The sequence below is a fragment of the Lipotes vexillifer genome, unplaced genomic scaffold, assembly GCF_000442215.2.
Source record: "Lipotes vexillifer unplaced genomic scaffold, Lipotes_vexillifer_v1.1 scaffold1106, whole genome shotgun sequence".
Classification (NCBI taxonomy): Eukaryota; Metazoa; Chordata; class Mammalia; order Artiodactyla; family Lipotidae; genus Lipotes; species Lipotes vexillifer.
The window spans coordinates 387,257-411,487 of NW_006776601.1; the positions used below are offsets into that span (position 1 = coordinate 387,257).

At 37.8% G+C, this 24,231-nt stretch overlaps 2 protein-coding genes across 3 annotated transcripts in view; one reads left to right on the forward strand and one right to left on the reverse strand.

The window, feature by feature from the left end:
• Positions 1-13,149, reverse strand: part of EAF2 (ELL associated factor 2) — a 45,968-nt gene extending 32,819 nt beyond the window's left edge. The window contains exons 1-2 of the mRNA XM_007450501.1: positions 12,948-13,149; positions 6,280-6,374 (exon numbers count right to left, since the gene is read on the reverse strand). Of these exons, the coding sequence (XP_007450563.1) occupies positions 6,280-6,374; positions 12,948-13,056 (204 nt within the window). The 5' untranslated portion in view covers positions 13,057-13,149. The remainder of the gene's footprint in view (positions 1-6,279; positions 6,375-12,947) is intronic.
• A 5,287-nt stretch (positions 13,150-18,436) lies between these two features.
• Positions 18,437-24,231, forward strand: part of IQCB1 (IQ motif containing B1) — a 40,408-nt gene continuing 34,613 nt past the window's right edge. The window contains exons 1-3 of one of the 2 annotated variants that reach the window (XM_007450503.1): positions 18,437-18,542; positions 18,774-18,936; positions 21,028-21,157. In XM_007450503.1, the coding sequence (XP_007450565.1) occupies positions 18,443-18,542; positions 18,774-18,936; positions 21,028-21,157 (393 nt within the window). In that variant the 5' untranslated portion in view covers positions 18,437-18,442. The remainder of the gene's footprint in view (positions 18,543-18,773; positions 18,937-21,027; positions 21,158-24,231) is intronic. The other variant, XM_007450502.1, reaches the window with a different exon arrangement.

Below are 24,231 nucleotides of genomic sequence, written 5' to 3' on the forward strand. Positions count from 1 at the left end.
GAGCCATGGCCGCTGAGCCTGCGTGTCCGGAGCCTGTGCTCCGCAACGGGAGGGGCCACGACAGTGCGAGGACCCCGTACCGCAAAAAAAAAAAAACACAAAAAAAAAAAAAAACACAAAGGTTAGCGAAATCTTGATAATTGTTGAAGCTTAGTAAGTACATAGGAGTTCATTATACTATTCTGTTTTCCATAATAGAAGGTTAAAGAATCCTGGTCATTACTAATAACCTACATCTACCTATGCTCCTCTTCTATCCTTTGTCCCTGCCTCCCTCAACCCTGAAGGAATTTTATGTTTCTCATTCTCTTATTTTATCCCACATATATGTATCCCTAAATAATATATTGTTATAATTGCTTGGTTTTGAACTTTATAAAAGTACATTAAAATTTTAAAGCACTGATTATAACAATTTTGCCAAATACAATAGTAATGTTAGATCAGGTTAGAAAAAGGTGACTTCTAAAAAAGACTAAAGGGCCTATCCTTTTTTTTAAAATATTTATTTATTTAGCTGCGCTGGGTCTTAGTTGGGGCACGTGGGATCTTCGTTGCCACATGTGGGACCTTCTTTGCGGCATGCGGGATCTTTTAGTTGAGGCATGCAGGCTGTTAGTTGTGGCATACAGGATCTAGTTCCCTGACCAGGGATCGAACCCAGGCCCCCTACATTGGTAGCACAGAGTCTTAACCACTGGACCACCAGGGAAGTCCCAGGGGATATCATATTTTAAAAGTTAACAATCATTAGAGGCTTAACACATTACCAGAGGAGTATGAGATAAATTTGGTAATTGAGGATGCCATAAAAAGGGGTAGGTTAGAGACCTTTGAGAGGTTGGGAGAGAAAATTATGAAACCAAAAGTAAGGAACAAGTTTTTCTAAAACAAAAATGATCTACAGGAAGTCAAGCATGCATAGCACATAGATAAGGACATATCTGGAGTGGCCCTAGAAGAGTGAGATGCGGAGCACTTAGCTGAAGCCCTGGTAAGGCAGAGAGCCAGAAGCATGATCATGACAAAACTAAGTTGGGCCTACTTGGCTGATAAGTATATTTTTCAAACGTCTTGACTAAAAACAAGTGAGTAAGATACCCCAGAACAGCAACCCAAGGGCTCCAAATTACATTTAAGAGAGTCATGTAATATATTCTTCGTAAAAAATACTTGTATTCTCACTTAGAATAGAAAACATTTTAAAATACATTATTGTACTCTGAGTTTCTGAAGGAGGAGGACTGGATTAGAAATTTTTTATTGCTCCTAGCACCTGAAGTACCAAGCTCTTCACAGATACTCAATGAATGTTGAATGTGAACAATAGGAACATTTTTACCATAAATAACAAGTTAAATAAGCCTTTCACAATCCCTGTACCTGCCTTCTATACTTTGAACAATTTTTTAAAATTAAACTATTTTCCTCGTTAAATTGAGCACCATTCTTATTTTAAACTTCTATTTCTGCCCTCTTATTTCATATTCCAAGAAAGGGGTATTAAACTATTAAGGTACCAGGAAACTCCGAAGCATATGAGCTCTCTTTGCCTCTGAATAACTATGGAACACATCCTACCACCTCCATGTTTACTGCTATAACCCAACTTCAGAACCCAATCATCAGGTCACCTAGATTACTGTTATCCTCCTCCCTACTCTCCTTCTAGTTTTATTTCCCATCTGCTAACAGGCAAATCTGATCATGCCTGATTATGAATACCAGGAAAGGAAAGTAATCAGTAATGGAATGGAAGAGTACAATAGTACTCCCAAAGTAACATGAGGGAAAACAAAGAAAAAGAAAAGAAAGAAGAGACGCTTGACAAAACTAATAAGGAACAGAAAAAAGAAAACAAATTAAAATAACTAATACACATACTATAAGATGATAGAAATAAAAATCAAGTATAAAACTTTGAATTAAATGTAGGTAGAATTCTCCTAATAAAAATAGAAAGTGTCAAAATGGGTTTAAAAATGAAACACAGAATATTCTGTTAACAAAAGATATACTTAAAATGTAAGCTAAATAAAAGTAAGAGACACTTAGATTCCATGAACATGCAAACAAAAAGAAAGCAAAGGTGGCAATATTAATATTAAACAAGGTGGTATTTAACCTTAAAATCACAGAAACAGGGTAAAAAAGGTTTATTATACAATGATAAAAATATAATTCATTTAGAAGTATAACTGTAATAGGACGTTAAAATAGGAGTCAAGTCCTAAAATAAGCTGAAGTCCCAAGAACGTGGTAGGCTATTTTCCCATGTAAGCTAAGTAAACTCAATGGAAAGAATCAGACTAGGTTCATCTCGGAAGGGACTTTGACCAACAGGGTCATCTAGAGTGGCATAGTAGCCATCAGACATATGGAACTCTCACAAGTCCAGGGTTTGTGGGCTAAAGTTGTTGAGCAACCACTAGAGATGCACTCATTGCATAATAGGAAGTATAGCTGGAAGTTTCCTGTGGGCTATTTCATCAAAGCCCACAAAAGTACCTCACAAGATAGCACTAAAAATATGCCAAACTGGACAACACCAATAACAAATCATAACAGTCAAGTAAATCTTTTCCTTTCAATATTCAACATTTTGAAATTTTATAGCAGTCAACCATAGAGAATTGTTTACAGAAAAGAGAGATTTGTAAATGCCCAATCTTAACCCCCTTAACACTCTTCATTTTTATTAGTTTCTTCTATTTGATACTACCAAAGAAAACCTAGAGGAATGAGAATTAGAAAATCTACCCTATCAAAGAACCACCAGAACCTGAAGGTACTCTTAAAAGTATAATAATAAAAATTCTATTTTATGGAATGCCTCCAAGCTTATAGGCATTTTCACCAAGATGATGAAAGCAAGTTGATAAATAGGAGAATCTAAATGCCTCAAACTAATAATCATTACATTTCCACAAAATACCCACAAAATTAAGAACTGTGAAGAAATGTAAACCTCCTACTTATTTGAAGAAGTTCTTTAATGAAGGGGGAAAACCCCACAAAATTTGAGAATATAATTTCTATTCTTATTCACAATTGTTCAAAGATTGTAGGCCCAGCAGGAAAAAAATTTGCTCTTAGCAAGTGGTAATTTTAACAATTCTCTTCCATTCCAGCTATCTGAAAGATTCACAGGATAAAATTCAAATTCTTTTGCATTACACATTAGGCCCTTCTTTATCTGATTCCTAAATACCATCTCCGACTATGTCCCCACATGCACCCTTTCTTACCGAGCCATAGTGGCTTATATATAGTTCTTCAAATGTAACAGACTCTTTTGTTGCTTTGTCTTAGCCCATGTCTTTCTTTTCTCTAAGAGGTCCTTCCCTCTTTCCTTCACCTGGGTAATTTCAACTCATCTTCAAGACAGCATATCCTGATGTCTCCTCTCCCTCCCCAGGCTGAATCGCCGCTCTTCTGTACTCCCATAATATTCTGTGTATACCTTTATGATAGTCCTTACATTACTAAATTTTAATCAATTATCTCCTATCTTCCTCATTAAATGATAATATTTTTTAGGACACCTACCACGTCCAGTCTACCTCTGTCTTCTTTTTTTATTTTTATTTTTGGTCACGCCACATGGCATGCTGGATCTTAGTTCCCCCAACAGGGATCGAACCCCTGTCCCCTGCAGTGGAAGTGTGGTGTCTTAACCACTGAACCGCCAGGGAAGTCCCTACCTCTGTATTCTTAACAGCTACCTAGCAAAGGACTTACCACACAGAAAGTATATGCATATATGGTCTGTCTGTCCATCTGTCTCCCTTTCTCATGCACACATATACACACAAAAATATTGAGGCATAGTCATTTTGGACATATCTCTGGTGGGCTGAGGTGGGGAGGGAACTACTTTTCCCAAATGATTTCTCTGCTATTTCATAAATTTACAATTTGAAGCTTGAAATTTTCCTCCTATAGTTGTCATTCCTTCAAGAAGTATTTTCAATTGAGACCAAAATCGAACACATGATAGATGGTAACTCTTGATTAAAGCAGGATTATGTGTGAATGAAAAAGGTTTATTAGTAAATGTAAGAATCCCCATCTGCTTGGAGTAGAAAAACAATGCAAGGCATGAGGATGGGAGGATTGCAATTTGAGAAAATAATATGCTACGTGGCAAAGAAGAACTCATCTAAAGTTCTGCAAACCAATCATCACTGATCAATAATCCTATAATCTGAGACCAGGATAACAGGTGGTGCCTGTTAGCCACATGAGGCTTTTCAATAACTTTTAAGATTAAGTGAATGATTTGGGCTTTTCTATAATAAACCTCATAAAGCAAAAAAACCCTTAGATTATTGGGTACTTAATATCCAAACTATTTTAGAGACACCAGAATCTGAACAATTTTTAATAACAGAGTAATACAAAGGCTTACTTATCTACAATGTCTCAGACTGAGTTGATTTTTCATTTTCTTCAATTTTTAAGGGAGCAAATGAGAAATATACAATAAAATGCACCCACAAATTTCATTAACATTAGGGAAACCTTCAGAGGCAGCAACTCATATAGTCTGACATAAAGGTGGGGTCTCAATACATGGTGTTGACAGACAAAAAGAAACAGATGGAAGGCTAGATAGAGGATAGAGAGCTTGCTTGCTATACCTCTAACCATGACAAGCCATCTCATAAATGCATACAAGAGAATGTGGATGAACTAGCACAAAACCATTCCTATTACAAAAGTTAAAACAATGTAAAAAAATCTCAGAAAGTCCAGTGTTTTCTATGTTAGAGTATAAAGTTAGTCTTGGTTTTCCTTGAGAATAGATCAAGTCAGTATAAAAGGAAAAAGAAACTTAAGTTGAATGCTAAGAAATTTCTAACTCAAGGGCTGAGAAAACTAGAGCATACAACAAAGAACTTGCATATTTATGTAAACAGTATTTGATAGCGTTACTTTGATATATCTGAAAATTTTTTAAATGGGCAAAATTTTGGTAAAGGCCTCCCTGACCTAGTCTTTTTCTTTTCCAGTCCATTCCCTAAGTCATTGTTAAAATCGCTCCCAGGGCGCTCCCAGGGCTTCCCTGGTGGCGCAGTGGTTGAGAGTCCGCCTGCCGATGCAGGGGACGCAGGTTCGTGCCCCGGTCTGGGAAGATCCCACATGCCGCGGAGCGGCTGGGCCCGTGAGCCATGGCTGCTGAGCCTGCGCATCCCGAGCCTGTGCTCCGCAACGGGAGAGACCACAACAGTGAGAGGTCCGCGTACCGCAAAAAAAAAAAAAAAAAAAAAATCACTCCCAAAGCACAAATTTAACCATGTTAGCTCTCTGCTTAAAAACCTCTAATGGTTCTCTAATACCTATGGCATAATCTCAAAATTCTACATTACAACATAAAAGATTCTTTATAATCTGGTCCCAATCTACCTTTCCAGTCTCCACTCCTATCAATCATTTTTCATTATTCTGTAATTTATTACATTCATTCATTTATTCCACTTGTCCTTTCTCCATTTGGAGCCTTTCACATACTGTTCCTTTTGCCTAGAATATTCTACTCCTCTTATAATGGATGAAATTCCACTTGTCCTTTAAGTCTCAGCCCACATAGCAAATGCTTTGTGAAGCCTTTCAAGATTCCACCAGGTAGGGCTTCCCTGGTGGCGCACTGGTTGGGAGTCCGCCTGCCTATACGGGGAACGCCGGTTCATGCCCCGGTCCGGGAGGATCCCGCGTACGGCGGAGCGGCTAGGCCCGTGAGCCGTGGCTGCTGAGCTTGCGCGTCCGGGGCCTGTGCTCCGCGGCGGGAGAAGCCGCGGCAGTGAGAGGCCCGCGTGCCGCAGGGGGAAAAAAAAAAAAAAGATTCCACCAGGCAGAGTATTTAATTCCACTTATGTGCTTAAACAGAATTTTGTCTCTGTTCTAATCTATAGCACTAGATAGATGTTTATATGTCTGTCTGCTGTAACAGATTAGGACTAGATGGCAGGGCATATGTTATTATTCCTGGTTTGGAGAACAAAATCTGGCTCATAATAGTGATTTAATAAATATCTGTTTAGACCTCCAATTGTTTCAAATCATTTAATATGATAGTTCTTGAAACTTACAAAGTAAATTTTAAGAGTTTAAGATTGTTTTACTTAAGATAGTTTAAAATATGATTTTTTGGCTTTGCTGTATTTATTAATTTCTTTAACTGACTACCACTACATGAATTGTACAATTATTTTCATTTAAATTTAGTGGAAATCCTGTAAAAACATCTATTTAGATTAAATATATGGAAATACTCACTTCTATATTTGGTAGAGTAATTGTCACCTGTTCACCTTTGCCGACTTCAAGCTCTCCTTCACAAGAAGTGTCAATAGAAGCAGGTTTGAAGTCATCTAAAAATAGATATAGATACTGGTTTTTATAAGATGGAAGAATACCTGAATACCTGGGTATCAAAAATATGAGCATGTTTCAGAGTGATAAATCATTTTTCAACAGCCAGTAATTAAAATGGCTTAGAAGAGTCTTAATATTGCAAACAAACAAAATACAATCCAAATTATTTGTGTATATATAATTCTGAGAAAAAAAAGAAATAGCTACACTCTAAAACAGTATTCCTCACTTCATGATCCCTTGGGATCCTGTTTAGATCAAGATGAACTAGACTACAATGTTCCACCACTAAAAACGAAATAATGTCACTATCTTGACAACTTGCTAAAAACCAATATCAGTAGAACATCTTCAATTTTCAGGTTTTTTTCTCCCCTAAATTTTTCTTAAACCACCTTGGGTTCCTACTACCACTTGTCTGCTGTCCTAGCAGAATACAAAATGAATGAAAACACAGCAAACACACATTCATGGGGAAAATTTAAAGAAAGCTTATTCAGTTTAATAGCTTGAGTTTTTCATGGATACATACACCACTAAAAGATGTGTAAATTTAACCAAATCTGCCACTTCAGAAGAAATTAAAATAAGTTTTCATTTTGAATTAGATCATAATTCAAATGATGTCATTAAAATATATCACCTAGAGGGAACACAGGGTGCTAAGATATTTCACATACTGAGCAAGCTTAAAAACCTCTAAGATATGAAAGTCACTTAAAAATAATTCACATCAATATACATCAATGACTAATAAGAACCTGCTGTATAAAAAGTAAATACAATAAAATTCAAAAAATATATATATATACATCAATGACTGATAATAATTCTGATACAGAATTCCTTTGCTGTTGCCAGGTTATCTTCTGATTTTTTTTAAAATAGAGGCTGGTAATCCAGATTTTTGTATAAAAGATCTTGATTTTTAGGTATTTACAACCAAATCATGTTAAAACAACAACTCTGTGGGTCAAAAAAAGCATCTCTAAAGTCAAAATCAGCTGATAGGTTGTAAATCTATAACCTCTGTTTTAGTGTTTAAAAACAGATTCTTTTTCTTTATATCATTACTTTTGATCTTCATAACTCTCTGAATTGAATATTCTCACCCATATTTTACTGATGGTGAACTCCTCTAAAGTAATGAAGCCAGTAAACGATAAGCCAGGAACTCAAGCCACACACTCTACCCATTCCATATTATATATCCTCTTTTCCTTAGATCCACAGTTCCGAACTTTTGTGTATATGCATGTGTCTGGAGGGGTGGTGTTAGGAGATGAGGGATAGTCATAAGTCCCTATCGGAATCTGATGAAAATTATAAACCAGCTACAGATCCTCTCTGCATAAAAATGCATATATGGGGACTTCCCTGGTGGTGCAGTGGTTAAGAATCCACCTGCCAATGCAGGGGACACGGGTTCGAGCCCTGGTCCAGGAAGATTCCACATGCCGCGGAGCAACTAAGCCCATGCGCCACAACTACTGAGCCTGCACTCTACAGCCCACGAGCCACAAACACTGAGCCCGTGTGCACAACTACTGAAGCCCGTGCACCTAGAGCCCATACTCCACAACAAGGGAAGCGAAGCCACCGCAATGAGAAGCCCGCGCACTGCGACGAAGAGTAGCCCCCACTCGATGCAAATAGAGAAAAGCCCATGTGCAGCAACAAAGACCCAATGCAGCCAAAAATAAAAAAAGTAATTAACTTTTAAAAAAGTAATACATGCTTAAAATATGTATATATGAACATACATATCAAATACTATATAATTTCAAGGGATTCACAAGCCCTTGAAGCCTATGCATAAATGCCTATAGTATATGAGATACCAATAACAGATAGAAATGTACTCAAAATATCTGTAGCTTTACTTAATAAGCTGGAATTTATAACCAGTAAGTCCATCAAAACTATTCTGAACCTATTTACATTTCTAATTATTATTGTTAGAATAAATTCCACATTTTATTACTTGTTATATTAAGTAGTGTTGTCTTTTATTTACCTTCACACAAGAAATTTCTTTTTAAGTATACAAATTTTGAGATTCAAGGGGTTAAATATAGCTCTAGAACTACAGAATTTGTTGAATAATCTCATGTTCATGCTTTCCATATGTTTTCTAATGTCAAATGTATTCTCTTCTAAGTTGGAATGATTCCAGACTAAATAGTTTATTTCTTTCGGTTCTTCTTGGTTTGGAAGCCTCACCACTAATTTTATCATTTATTTATTTTCTCTGGATTTCCTTCATTTATGTTATTTTCTTCAGGTTTACAATACAATTACTTATATTACATAAAGAGTGGAAAAACATTTCCTGCTTTATTCTCAATACTTTTCCTATCATTGTTGATCACTTCTCTATTTTGGCTGTAGCATCACACAATGTCAGTATCTTCACAAAAGAGTCCACAATTAGTAACATAAATTTGTTTCCTGGGATATGAACTAATTCAACTAACTCCAAAACCCATACCCTTTCCAGTATACCACACTAATCAGAGAACATTAATTGTAAATATAATTTCAATCCTATTTTTCATTAGTGTACTTTCTAATGTTTGCCCATACCAAAGCTTAACAACCAGTTTTTTGGGAGTGGCTCCACTTGGTGCCTCAGATAATCTTCCTGTAGTCACTGTCCATGAGCTCATCATTTCATGACAGGAAAAAATGGTGTCATTTACAAACTTAGGAATTTCAATCTTTATTCCCTTATCTGGTTATAAAGTGTAAAACTAGTACTAGCTCAAATCCAAAATTTATTCTAATGGGTCCTATTGCTCAAACTCTTCTACCCAGTGAAGCATCTGCTGTTAAGCATTAAGTTTATCATTTACAGAACATCCCACGTCTTCCCTACCACATGCCAGACTATGTTTTTGATAGGTTTTACTGTCAAGCCCCGATAATTGCTTTTTTTTTTTCTTTTATCTTTTTTTTTTTGTTTTGTTTTTGCAGTACGCGGGCCTCTCACTGTTGTGGCCTCTCCCGTTGCGGAGCACAGGCTCTGGACGCACGGGCCCAGCCGCTCCGCGGCATGTGGGATCTTCCCAGACCAGGGCACGAACCCAAGTCCCCTGCATCAGCAGGCGGACTCTCAACCACTGCGCCACCAGGGAAGCCCGATAAATGCTTTTTGAAAGTCTAGGTAAAGTACATTTATTGGCACTCTGCATACACACATGAATATAACCCTTCAATAATAATGGTGACTACTATTTATTCTCTATCATGCACCAAAAACTGTGCTAAGTTGTTTATACTATCTTACTTAATCCTGAAACTCTGAAATGTAGATATTATAATTTCCATTTTACACTTAAGAAAACTGAGACTGAAAGCTTCGAGAGTATTCCCAAAGTTACATTACATATATAGGTGGTGGAGGTCAGAATTCACATCCAGGTTTTTCCAAAACCTCAGTGTATTGAACAGGCAAAATTACCCAAGTACATAAAGATAGAATACTACTTTCTCCCAGGTAACATTGATTTGTTTGTTATAAATTAGGTCCACCCTGAAGGGGATTAAGAGGTATAAGCCTCCAGTTACGTAAGAAACAAGTCATGGGGATATAATATACAGCATAAGGAACATGGTCAGTAATATTGTAATAACTTTGTATGGGGACAGATGGTTACTAGACTTATCCTGGTGATCATTTCATAATGTATGCAAATGTCAAATCATTATGTAGGAAACCTGAAACTCACATAATATTGTATGCCAACTATGTTCCAATAAAAAAAATTTAAATAAATAAATGTCATGCTAAAATATATTTGAACCATCCTTACAAATTATCATGATACTTTCAATATATATCTTTACAGACTTACCTGTTAAAAAAAAAACTTAGAAGATTTAGAAAGATATTTACATTTAGTGAATGAATGAAAGCTTCAAGCACTATGTAAAACTGATATTGAAAATATTGTATATTTCACATACCTATCAATTTAAGGGCAGTTCATAATTTTAATAAAAAATGATAGAATGGATGAATTTATTGCTTCATTCTATAGATAAGATGAGCTCAGCAACTTAAAATGAATTGTCTATTTTACATAGTTAATAAAAAGTTGAAATTAATGTATTATCTGTGTGTATTTCTGTTCTACTTTATTACAGAGCTTAAACATGAGTATATTTTTCTGAAAATAGAAACAAAGTTCTTCTTCAGTTCCCTGAGGAAAAAACATATCTTTATATGTAGTAGTGATAATTAAAAATACTAAACATTTTTGGTTTTCAGAAAGAAAAATGTACAATTTAAAAAATAAATAATCATATCCACCTGCCTGTATGAAAGTCTATAGTTTCCATCCCTCACTCTGAGTCCTTAAGGATGAGAATCATATGGGAAATGAACCTATCCTCAAGGATAATGATTGGTTTTCTTTTAATAAATCTAGAAAGGTTCTGTCTGCTTCAACAAGAATAAAACTAAGGGCTGAAAACCTTTCTGATGTCTTCCACAGGACTAAAGGTGTATTCAAACATTTGTTTTTTTTGTAGTTATTATTATTGTTGTTTTATTTTCATTCTTGTAACAGGATCACCCGATACTCTGATTCTGAAGACACAATTCCAGCATTTTGAGAACTTTTATAAATAAAAGGCTTTGAAGCACCTGCAAAGTGCTTTTCGAAGGCTATTTCTTATTCACTTAATTTGGGGCTTATGCCCTTAAAAAGAGACTATATACCCAAGTTACACGAAAATAGATTCTTGAGCAAATTTGTGTAATCTCAAAACTTATCATTAAAAAAACTGATACTAAGATCACTGCATACCTGAGAAAGAAGAGGAAAGGAGAGGGAAGTTATTATTTGAGAGAAAGGCATGGAGAAACCAGATAAGAACTATATCATACTTCTGGAAAATGGGGCTGAAGAAGGAGAGAAACTGCACAGCCAGCACTAGCTGTTTCAAAGTCTTGGACCACAAAGTATGGTAAAGAAGGGACAATGTTGAAGATCTGTTTGCAAATATCGCCCCCATTTATTCTATCAAACAGATATTAACTTTGCTTAATAAAATCCTTTCATAAAATGTAAATATATCCTTGGAGAGTTAAACCTATTGGTTCTTCATACCTTTACTGTGAGTTACTGTAATTAGATTGTGTACAACTTAAGTAAACTTTTGGAGAATGTGAGTTTTAATTGAAGCATGGAACACTTCAGAGTAAAAACCATAAAGATCTCTGAACAGTCTAAGGACAGAATGAGAAGGGTGGAATGATGAGACACTAAGGAAGGGCAGGGCTAGAAAGAGGAAGTGAAAAAATACCTACTTTACAATTTGGCCACAGAAAAATAAGAGGTTATGATTCAATGATCTCAAAGTTTCCTTCCCACTCTATAATTCTATGAGGGCTATTATGCAAAAAATGAATGTTTTACATACCAAATCATAATATACTATATTTTTCTTCCTGGAATCTACACCATCCAACTATTAAAGCAAAAGAGTTCCATTTTCTACCTCAATAACATAAAAGAGAAAAATGTATCAAAACTAGTTCCAGAGGACAAAGGGAAACCAAAAGGAGAAATCACAGGGGGTAAATATCTTTCTAATAAATTCATAACACACCCTTCAGTACAGTGATAATCAGTATTTGATAAGTGACTGAATGAAATCAGGGGTCCAAAAGAGATACAGATTATTAGAATCGTCCAGAATATTTCTCCAGGAACACAGTAAATAAGAACCCTCATCAGTCAGACACCAAAAGTGAAGAAAGGACAGAATGTTTTCCTACCAACCTAAAGGCATTTTCATCAGGCAGACACCAAAAGTGAAGAAGGGAGAGAATGCTTCCCTACCAACCTAAAGGCATTTTCCCTTCCCATTTCCTTTTGCCCCCTTCCATTTGTCACCTTATTACAGCTGTTCCTTGAATAACACGCACGGGTCTGCACCGCACGGGTCCACTTACATGACGATTTTTTCCAATAAAGAGTATCTGTATTTTCATCTTACAGATCTTTAACGAAGTGTGGGGAAAAGTCTGTGTTCCATTAGAGATCACAATACGTGGAATGAAAAAAACTATAGCGTTTGAGTCCTGATTCTACCCAAACGGCTTCAGCTTCGGGATCTTGGGTGAGTCATGTATCAATTCCTTCGTTTTGGAGGCAGAGATAGCAGTCCGTGGATTTTCCACTGCGCGGGGTCGACGTCCCTAACCCCTGCGTTGTTCAAGGGTCAACTGTATACTTTCCTTTCCACCTCTGCATGATCCGCCAGTCACGTCTGACTCCACCCATAGTCACCCCTGTAGACCTCCACAAAGCGTCCCTTTCTACCTGCTGGTCTTACCTAAATCTCTCTGCTCAGAATTACCCACACCTGCTCGACCAGGCTGCTTCCACCGGCCCCCTAGCACTCCGGACAGGGCAGCAGGTCGCGCTGGGCACCGCATTCTCCCATAGAATAAGGGGTGGGGGCCTCTGTTCGAACACGACTTGGAGAGAGTTGTGCTTCCGCACCCCCATACCCAGAGATTCCCCCCAGTTTCCCCGGGGGTCGTCCTCACTCACAGCGCACAGTGTGGAAGGCGCAGCGCGGCTGCTTCTCAAAACTCTCCCCTAACTTGAGAACCCGCTCGCGACTGTCAATATGCGAAGGTCCCGCGGTTCCATTCATCATTCTCCTCCGGCTCCGACTCTGCCTCGGCCACCGGCGCTCACTACCCTCTGCCAACTCAGCCTGAAGAAGAGGCACTCGGCCACCGCAGGCGTAGCCACCATAGCCTCCGCCCCGCGGCCGACAAGCGCGGTCCCACCGGGCCTCTCGCGTGCTGATTGGCCTCCTGGAGATTGGCGCCCCGCCCCTTGGCCCCGAGGCTTCTGGTCCTGCAGCCAGGCTCCATTTCCCACGTTGGGACGCACGCTGACCCCGGCACGCCGCGTTTCTGAGGTGCGCGGTGGGGGCGGGGTTATTCGGTGGAGCAGCGCGAAGCGGGAATGAGGTAGCCGACCTGACTGGGCGGCTGGGGAAGGAGGGCGCCCCGGGATACCGGGAGGCCCGGACCGCAGGCTTCTGGACCAAGCGACCCGTCTTGTAGGAGCTCTTAAAGGGAGAATCGGCCTGCTCCACGCCTTTTCTGTGGAGATCTGGTGTGGAAACTGAGGTGGGGCAGGGGCGGAGCCTGGGCACTAGGCCTGGTGTCTTGTCCAAGGCCTGATAGCACGAAAGCCGGCTCTAGAATACGGAGTAGGGACGCCCGTGGCCTCAGAGACGCGGTCGGTGGACCTGACTGAAGGCGACGCCGTTGCCTCAGCAATCGTTTTTTGACCTTATGTTCCAGAGGAAGTTCCTGGTGGTATAAGGACTGGGATAGAGGGAGGGGGGTGAAATGGGGCGGGTAAAAAAGTTTCAGAGTTTGGAACTGCAGATATTTAGGATTACTTGCAGCGGAATCCATTGGGTTACCTTCTTTATCTAATTCACAGTGATCTGTGGCGGCGGTAACGGCACGGCCCTGAAGACCGAATTCCCAAAAGATCAAGGCCAGACCTTGTGCTCTGGCAGCAGGGTAATAGCATTAATAATTGAAAAATAATTGTCTTTTTTTTTCATTTTTTCTGTCAGAAGTTCGTGAGTTTAAGGGTAAAGATGAGAGAAGTGCTGTATTAGAAGAGAAGCATCCAAGAGAAGGTTTACAATTGGTTGCCATAACAGTGGTGGTTTTTCAGGGTAATTACGTAATCAGAAAACTTTCTTACTTAACTGCTACCTTCGACAGGTTTGTAATTTATTGTTCCAGGCAGGTAGATGAATGTGTCTCTCGCAGCCTATCTGCTTGTCCAAATTCTACTCTTTTAAGGTGGACTAAGACTGTTCCCTGTGGTAGTTAAGCGCTTGGGTTCTAAAGCCAGAATCTTTGGGTTTGAACCCCAGCTTCATACTCTGTACAGTATGACTTTGTGCAAACCAAAGTTAAGGATGCTGATCATTAAAATGGGAGGAAAAAATAATAGTACTTATTATACCTTACAGTTGTTGAGAGGATTAAATTAGTACAAGAAAGCATTTAAAACAATTCATGGGATAAAGTAAAAGCTCTCTGAATGGTTATTATTTTTGAGACTTTACTGTCATGCAACATTTTAGGGCCATCTTTGGTGGTTGCCTTCTTTTCTAAACCTTGAATTACTCTAGGAGGTAGAAATTATTATTTTGTTTACAGGTAAGAAAGCTTGTTCATGGAAACCCTGTCCTCTGACTCTGTGGTCTTTATTCTTATCATCTGTGTCACCTATTTGGCATGTAACGTATTTTACATAATTATTTTATTTTACATATGTGTGTATATGGGTCTGTGTGTATACTTTTCTTTCCTAACCAGAATGTGAGCAGGAAATCTGTCCTATATAAAATTGTTGTGAACCTTGGGTCTATCATAGAGCCCTACGCATGTTTGGTGGTGGTGATGATGTTTTATTATATTAGCCAGAGGGCAAGAACAGTGTTGTGAATCTATTTTACTTTAAAAAGGCTTTCAACCAGAAGTCTGAGGTTTCCATTTTATAACCAGGAGAAAAGCAGAGCATCAAGAAATTGAGGTTTTGGGATACCCAAAGTTTGTGCATTTATTCATTGTTTCAACATATATAAATACTAAGTACCTACCACATGCCAAGTGCTAGTTTAGCCTCTGGGAATATAACAGTGAACCAAAGAGGTAAGAAGGCAGCCACCAAGAATGGTATGAGTTTTGCCCTTATGAAGCTTACCTTCGAATGTGAATTTTCTCTAAACATACATCTAAATGAAATATGTTGTACTAGCCCAGGAAGAAACAAATAGACTAATGGACTAAATAGAATCTAAAAATATACCCAAGTGACATTTCAGATTGCTTCTCTTGTATCCATTCATGATAAATTATCTCAGAAATTTATAATAGCTATGTGCATTTGTTCTTTTTACACCAGTCTGTAACCTCATCTGACGTTATAGCTTCCTATCTTAAACCACTCACAAAAATAACTTACATTTGTATTGAAGATATAAATAAATTATGTTTATGAAGATATAGGTAAAACAAAATAATAAAAACAGTAGAAAAAATTAGGAGATTATATTTTAGCTCTTAGGGTAGGGAGGACCTTTCTAAGCATGACACCAAAGGCAAAAGTTATAGAGGGAAGATTGTTATACTTGACTACATAAAAATTCTAAAACTACGGTAAAACCATAATCAAGCTTTAATAAATAAACGACAGATGAGGATAAAGTGTTTATAGCCAATATAAAAGATAAAGGGTGTATATCCATGTATGAAAAACTTAAAGCTTCTACAAAAAGATAAGCCAATAGAAAAGTTGTTGAGGGATGTGAAGAGAAAATATATAAAAGAATAAATGGCCAGTGAACATGCAACGTGCTGAACCTCCCTAATAATCAAAGAAATAGAAATTAAAACAAGATGATCGGGCTTCCCTGGTGGCACAGTGGTTGAGGGTCTGCCTGCCAGTGCAGGGGACGCGGGTTTGTGCCCCGGTCCGGGAAGATCCCACGGGCCGCAGAGCAGCTGGGCCTGTGAGCCATGGCCGCTGAGCCCACGCGTCCAGAGCCTGTGCTCCGCAACGGGAGAGGCCACAACAGTGAGAGACCCACGTACCGAAAAAAAAACCCAAAAACACCCAAACAAGATGATACCATTTTTCACCTAGCGAATTGACAAAAATGTAAAATATAACATTAGGTACTATTGAAGGCATAGTAAAATGAGCACCCTCATACATTGTTGGTGGAAGTATAAATTGGAACACCCATTTTGGAGAAAAATTTGGTATCTAATCAAAAATTTTAAAATATGTGTCCTGCCACCCAGCCATCTGACTGCAAGGGAAAAATTCATCCCACAGAGCACTATCATGAGTACCTAAGACATATACTTCGATATTCATTGCAGCATTGCTTATACTAGCATACACTCTGAATGACTTCCAGTAGAGGAGATGTTTAAACATATTTTGATACACTCTTACAAAGGAAGCATAGCATAATACAGCCATTGGAAAGAATGAGATAACTATATCCACTCTCCTAGAAAGTTTATGTGCCAAGAGTTGTGCTGGGCTTTCTTTAAAAATGTTTCCAGAAAACTTGTTTTTTAATGATCTGTATTTTACCTAAAAAGGAATGATTTTTGGATCCTGTATTATGGGCAACTCTTTTTTTAAAAAAATATTTTATTTATTTATTTACCTTATTTTTGGCTGCATCGAGTCTTAGTTGCAACATGTGGGATCTTTCGTTGCGGCTCGGAAGCTCTTCGTGGCAGCATGCGGGCTTCTCTCTAGTCATGGCCTGCACATTTTCTCCCTCGTTGTGGCATGGGCTGCAGAGTGTGTGGGCTCTGTAGTTTGCGGCATGCGGGCTCTCTAGTTGAGGCGTGTGGGCTCAGTAGTTGTGGTGTGTGGGCTTAGTTGCCCCGCGGCTTGTGGGATCTTAGTTCCCCAACCAGGGATCGAACCTGCATGCCCTGCATTGGAAGGTGGATTCTTTACCACTGGACCACCAGGGAAGTCCCCAACTCTTTAATATAAAGTGTGAACTGTGGTGCCAGTTATGAAGAATAATAGCTTAAAAAGTGAGAAGTAGGTTATTTGGGAATATGTTTTGTGTTTCTTTACTCTTTTATGTGGGAAGGAATATAATGAACATGGTAATGGAAATTGGATTCATACTGATCTGGATTTGAATACTGACTCCACCACATGCTGGTGGAACCATGACAAATTTCTTAACTTCTTCAAACTTTACTTTTTTTTAATCTGTAAAATGTAGGTGATTAAAGGCTCTACCTCATAGTCCTGTTGTGAGGATTAAATGAGATAATGCACATGAAAGCACTTAGCACAGTGCTTAATTCATAGTTAGCACTTAATATATGTTAGTATTTATTATAAATAAGTTAAGATTATACTTTTTTTAAAATGGTATCTTTGAGCTTTGAATGCCTTAAAAGAATTTAATTTTCTTTAAATTTTTTAAAGAAAAGTTTTAGCAACAAATTGAATTGGGATGTGGATTTTTTTTAAGATAATTGATTTATTCACTATGCTATTTATAAACAAGCTTTGGTTATTTTACAATAACATTTCTGAATTTTGTGTTGGGAATCCCCAGGACCAACTCCAGGTTTAGTAATTTGCTAGGAGGGCTCATAGTTCTCAGGATATAATCATAATCATAGCTATGATTTATTACACTAAAAGGATACAAAGGAAAATCGTCAAAGGGAGAAGGCACATGAGGTGAAACTCAGAGGAGAACAGGTGCAAACGTCCAAGAGTCCTCTCCCAGCGGAGTCACATAGGACATGCTTAATTCCTCCTTCAGTGAGTTGTAATAACATGTTGAAGTGTTGTTTACCAGGGATGCTCACTGGAGACTCAGTGACAAGAGTCTTTATTGGAGATGGTCATGTAGGCATCCTCTGCTACCGCGTATCAGAATTCCAGACTTCAGGAAGGAAAGCAGGTGTTCAACATAAACCGCATTGTTTTTACAAACAGTTTAGGCCCAGTGAGCCAGTCATATTAGGAAATTGGTGGAAACCCTCCTGAAATCCAAGTTCCTAGACACCAGGCAAGGGCCAACCTTGTAAGGAGACCTTTAAAAAAGATATCAGTCTTAGGCCTGTATTAGCTCATTTCTGCACACTCAGTTTCTCTTTTATGATGAAAGAAAATTAACTCCTAACCTAGGATTGTTGTGCAGATTAGAGAGAGTGAATGTGAAGCACCAAGCACAGTTTCTGACTCTTAGAGAGTGCACAATAAACAGTACCTAGTGTAGCTGTTACAGTAAGGTATAAGGGTCTTTAACTCTTTTAGAGGTACACTAGTTGGAAAAACCAGTTTCTCCCTATAAGGAAGAAATAAGAAAAATCTACCCTTCACTTCTTGAACCAAGCAAAGCTGTTGTCATTTATATTTCAAACATTATTTAGGGGGTGAATATTTTAGGCTGTTGACCTTTATTTTTCTGATTCTGTCAAATATAGGTGGTATGAGAAATGAAGCCAATGGGTACAGACCCAAGGATCTTATCTCTAGCTGCTGAAGTTGCAATAAGTCCTGAGCAGAATGTCCCTGTTATACTGTTGAAGTTAAAAGGTAAGAAAATCTTTTTGTGATCGGCTGACACTTTAACAAAACAAATTCCATCATGGGTACAATTTTAGCATTTGTTTTTAATTTGTTCAGTGAAATCTTAACACTGTGATAAAGCAGTGATTTCTTTTTCCTTTTTAACGTATTTTTAGTCATTATTCAACCTATAAAAATACGGATAGCTCTTGGATTTATTGAGCAAAAATAAGTATATCTTATTTCCTTTTGCCTTAGAAATAATAAACAACACACCTTTTGGAAGCTCAGAGTTGAAGAAAGTCAAACAAGATATATATTGTTATGATCTCATTCAGTATTGCCTCTTGGTCCTCAGTCAAGATTGTTCTCGAATCCAGGGTGGTTGGACTACAATTTCCCAGCTTACACAGATATTAAGGTAAAATGAACAATAAATTAGCTTGTTGTTGAGGGATATAGTAGTAGATTCTTTTTTTTTTTTTTTTTTTTTTTTTTGGGGTCCGCGGGCCTCTCACTGTTGTGGCCTCTCCCGTTGCGGAGCACAGGCTCTGGACGCGCAGGCTCAGCAGCCATGGCTCACGGGCCCAGCCACTCCGCGGCATGTGGGATCTTCCCGGACCGGGGCACGAACCCGTGTCCCCTGCTTTGGCAGGCGGACTGTCAGTCACTGCGCCACCAGGGAAGCCCGAGTAGATTCTTAATTTCAACATTTGCTTTCTTTTCTTCATCTGGCTAACAAGCATTGGCAACCTCCCATGGTATGTTATGGATGTACTTTTCCTTCATACTATATATTATTATTCTTAACTGTATTTGTGAATATTTCACTGTCAATTTCACTCCATAAGCTCTACGAAGATGGTGATCTTGTGCTCACTACTGAATCCCAAGGGCCTAATAGACTAAAGACTAAAGAATATTGAAGAAATGAAGAGATTAAGGCACTGGCTCTATACTGGAAAAACTTACTGTAGACATGGGATGACAGTCATGTGGATTTATCATACAAGGCAGAATGAAATAGGTGCTGAAATGAAAGGCATAAGCAAAGGACTGCAGGAGAAGAGATACAGAAACTTCATTTCACAGTGTATTGGTTTAGCTGTCTCAACTGTATGTTTCATTAAGTAACCCAAATCATGTCAATAAATTTAGAAGCAGCATTTACTGATCTACTGCCATGCTAGAAATTATGAGAAAAAGATCAAAATCTTTTTTCGTATAGGAGGCAATAAAATAAATCAGGTGTTCTCAGTGTCTAAGCCACTTCCTAATTAAGTAACTGAAAATGTGCAGTACTAGTTGGATCTTAGCTTTTAAAACTGCTTATAATTAAACATAGATAGATAAAGGCCAGATTCAAGGTATACAGTTAGGAAAAAGTTAACACATGTAATATTTTTTTATACCTTAATTTTCAAGATTAATTATTTTCTTAAGTAAATAAAGCCTTATATCTTTGTGTTGTTAGATATGTTAACTCATGGAAATATTGATGGAGCTAGGCTCTCAGGAGTGGACTCCAAGTCTTAAGAAATCCCCGTGTTTGTGAACGTACAAAAAACATTTCATTTATTAACATTTTCAATGAAAATAGTACTCTTAATTAACTTTAGAAACCAAAGGGAAAAGAGAAACTGGTACATGTGAGTATAAGTCTATTGACCTTAGGAACTGATACGCAAAAATAAAAAAGAGACACTGAGCATTAGTCAGTTTTTAGTGTACTCAGTATGTAGTCACTGTTGCTTATCAGTGTCTGCACAAGCCTCTAACATCGGTACTTACTCATTAGAGTACACACATAGAGACCATTCTTGGATTGGGGACTTTTTTTGGTATTAGTCTGCACAAATAATTCTTACCGTTGAGGCTTCTGAATATACTCGTTTCGTATCCAGGGGTGACTTTATGTGTGGTTTCAAGAGGACCCATTTGTCTAAATAACCTCTCTTTCAATGTATATTGTAAACTGTTCCTAGAGTTTTTGCTGTCTCCTCTTCTGATGTAGGGAATGTGCAGTCAGATATTTTTCAGATTTTAGGAAAGTAGATCTGTTGGAAAAAATTGATAATCTGTCCCTTGTAGACTAATGCTACCCTAGGTATTTTTCAGCTATCTGATGTGTAAAATGTATCAGTTAACACATATGTTACTCTTGAATGGTATTCTATTGCTTTTAGAGTGTGTGTAGCCCCTTCACTGAAAACTTGCCTCTTTCTCTTTATTGTGAGCCAAGTGTATTTTGTTTCCTGAAGGATTGACAAGTAAGTTTTTAGGACATGTAAGGCCTAGCTCTAAGTACAGGCAAAATCCACACCACTGTTTACTTGTTACTTGTTAAGAAAGTTGTTACACTAATTTTCCTGTAAAAGTTCTTTATTGGCTTGGCAACAAAAGAAAGATACTAAAAATTCTCATTAAGGCATGGTGTCTATAGAAGCTTTAGCATTCATCTAAAATTTATAATTAGCACAAACTGAATCACAAACTTGTGCTCTTATTTCAGCCATTGCTGTGTGGGCTTGGAACCAGGAGAAGATGCAGAGGAATTTTACAATGAATTACTTCCATCAGCTGTAGAAAATTTTCTGGTTTTGGGGAGGCAATTGCAAACATGTTTCATCAACGCAGCTAAGGTATATGTATTTATTTAGGGTTTTTTGTTTTGTAGCCAAAACAAGTTAATTCTTGAGACGATGTTCCACATTGTTTTTTCAAGTGTGCAATATTTGGCTGAAAGTACAATTAGAGTAATGGATTCAAACATTTTGAAAGCTACGACCAAAATAAAGAAAATCTCTACATTTGAAAATTTTTAAGTGCTGACTGAAGCATATTGTATGACAATATGCTTTTTGAAGGATCTGTTTTACTACTCAGTTTTGAGCATCACCCATAGACATTTATTTCCATAACATTTTCCAAAAACATACTTTCTACTTAAATCAGTAGTGGAAGAAAGTATTGTTCTTTAGGCCCAAGGCTTTTCTCAGTAGCTCCAATGGTGAAGAAGAATAAAGATGCACTTTCTGTATGCTCCTTCAGATCCTCTCTAGTCAAAACGTTTCAACCTCAACATTTGGGTTCATTTCAATCCAACAAGTATTTCTTGGTTGAATTATGCTGGATGCTATATGTACTTTTTTTTTTTTACCTATGGATCATTTAGAAGTTTGTTGCTTAGTTTCAAAATATTTCAGGGTTTTCTTGCTGTTTTATTGTTATCAGTTTCTAATTTAATTCTGTCACATCAGATAACATACTCTGTGTCATTTCAGTCCTTTGAAGTATTTTCAGACTTGTTTTGTGGCACTCCATATGTTTTATAGTGGTGCATGTTCCATTACAAGCTGTCCTTGCTTTGCACAGTGCTGTCTTAACTGAAATTCATGGATATCAGGGACATGTAAAGCTTTTGATATATACAGATTTCATTTAACATGGTACCATGCAAAAGCAAAGACTCCCCGTATACCTGAATGTGAACTCCTCAGTTGTAGTGTGTAATGTTCTGTAAATGTCAATTAGATCAGTTTGGATATAGAATATATAAGGAGTGATAAGTCCACAAGGCTGAAATTCCACCTTGGAAGAGTTCTTGGCTATATGTACATTTGGGCCTACTGCCACATCAGAGATAGAGCAGATTCAAAACTTTTGTGAATTCTGAAGGGAGATAATGTAAGTCACTATAGGATGTTAAGTTCGATTTGAGATGCTTTGGGTATATAAGGAATAGACATAGTTTTGCCTTTAAACAACTCTCAGGCTAATAAAGTAGATAAAACCTCTAGGTATTTCTTATAGAAAAACTAAGACAGATATTTTTAATTCAGAAAAATAAGTTTAAAAAGTTTAAGAGTGAAATTGAGCAAGATATACAACAGTGTGGACAAAAAAGTGGTTTGAGTATGAGAAGTATTGTTGGCAGAGAATTTAACTTAGTGGTAGAGTATATGGGTCACAGATGCCACTTCTACCATCTCCATTGACATTTTGAGGGATGCTAGCAGTAAATAAATATTTGCATATTTGATAGATATAATTCAGTTCAGTTAAAGCAGCATGAACTATAGAAATTGTGTTGAACTTGATTTCTTTTCTGGCTGTGCCACAAACTAACTCTGGGTTCTTGGGCAAATCACTTGATTTCACTCTACCTCAACTTCCTCCTTTGTAAAATGAATTTCCATCTCATGAATAGCTCAGACCATTATGAAAGCTTTATGTTTTCTTCAAAGCATTTATTTAATATTCCCCACTAAAAAGCAATAATAATTATATTCTTTTCATTTATACAGTCCTTCAATACTTTTCATAATACTTTCTTATTCTTAATCACGGTATTTGTATAGAGATAAAAAATTGTTAAGTATATACATCAAAGGGAGTAAATCAGCTACAAAACAAAGAGGGCCACTTGACCACAGAACAAATTAAAATGGTGAATAAAAAGAAAATGACGAGAGACAGGATTCAGTGCACAGGGCCAGGAGGACACAGAAGTGTCCAAAATCCAGGTAGGAAGTTGCTGTCTGAGTCCATGACTCAGGTTCCAGTAGAGCAGGTACTGGTGTGATAGGCTGGTAGGGCAGGAGGACCAGCTCTCCTTGGCCTGAAAGCCCAGCCTCTGCCACTGAGCACATCCAGTTCTTCCTGTCACACTGTTTTTTTTAACATCTTTATTGGAGTATAATTGCTTTACAGTGTTGTGTTAGTTTCTGCTGTATAAAAAACTGAATCAGCTATATGTATACATATGTCCCCATATCCCCTCCCTCTTGCATCTCCCTCCCACCCTCCCTATCCCACCTCTCTAGGTGGTCACAAAGTACCAAGCTGATCTCCCTGTGCCATGCAGCTGCTTCCCACTAGCTATCTATTTTACATTTGGTAGTGTATATATGTCAGTGCTACTCTCTCACTTCGTCCCAGCTTACCCTTCCCCCTCCCTGTGTCCTCAAGTCCATTCTCTACATCTGTGCCTTTATTCCTGTCCTATCCCTAGGTTCATCAAAACCATTTTTTTTTTTATATTCCATATATGTGTTAGCATATGGTATTTATTTTTCTCTTTCTGACTTCACTCTGTATGACAGACTCTAGGTCCATCCACCTCAGTACAAATAACTCAGTTTCATTTCTTTTTATGGCTGAGTAACATTCCATTGTATATATGTGCCACATCTTCTTTATCCATTCATCTGTCAATGACACTTAGGCTGCTTCCACCTCCTGGGTATTGTAAATAGTGCTGCAATGAACATTGTGATACATGTCTCTTTTAGAATTATGGTTTTCTCAGGGTATATGCCCAGTAGTGGGATTGCTGGGTCATATGGTAGTTCTATTTTTAGTTTTTTAAGCAACCTCCATACTGTTCTCCATAGTGGCTGTATCAGTTTACAGTCCCACCAACAAGCAAGAAGGCTCCCTCTTCTCCACACCCTCTCCAGCATTTACTGTTTGTAGATTTTTTGATGATGGCCATTCTGACCGATGTGAGGTGATACCTCATTGTGGTTTTGATTTGCATTTCTCTAATGATTAGTGATGTTGAGCATCCTTTCATGTGTTTGTTGGCAATCTGTATATCTTCTTTGGAGAAATGTCTATTTAGGTCTTCTACTCATTTTTGGATTGGGTTGTTTCTTTTTTTGATATTGAGCTGCATGAGCTGCTTGTAAATTTTGGCGATTAATCCTTTGTC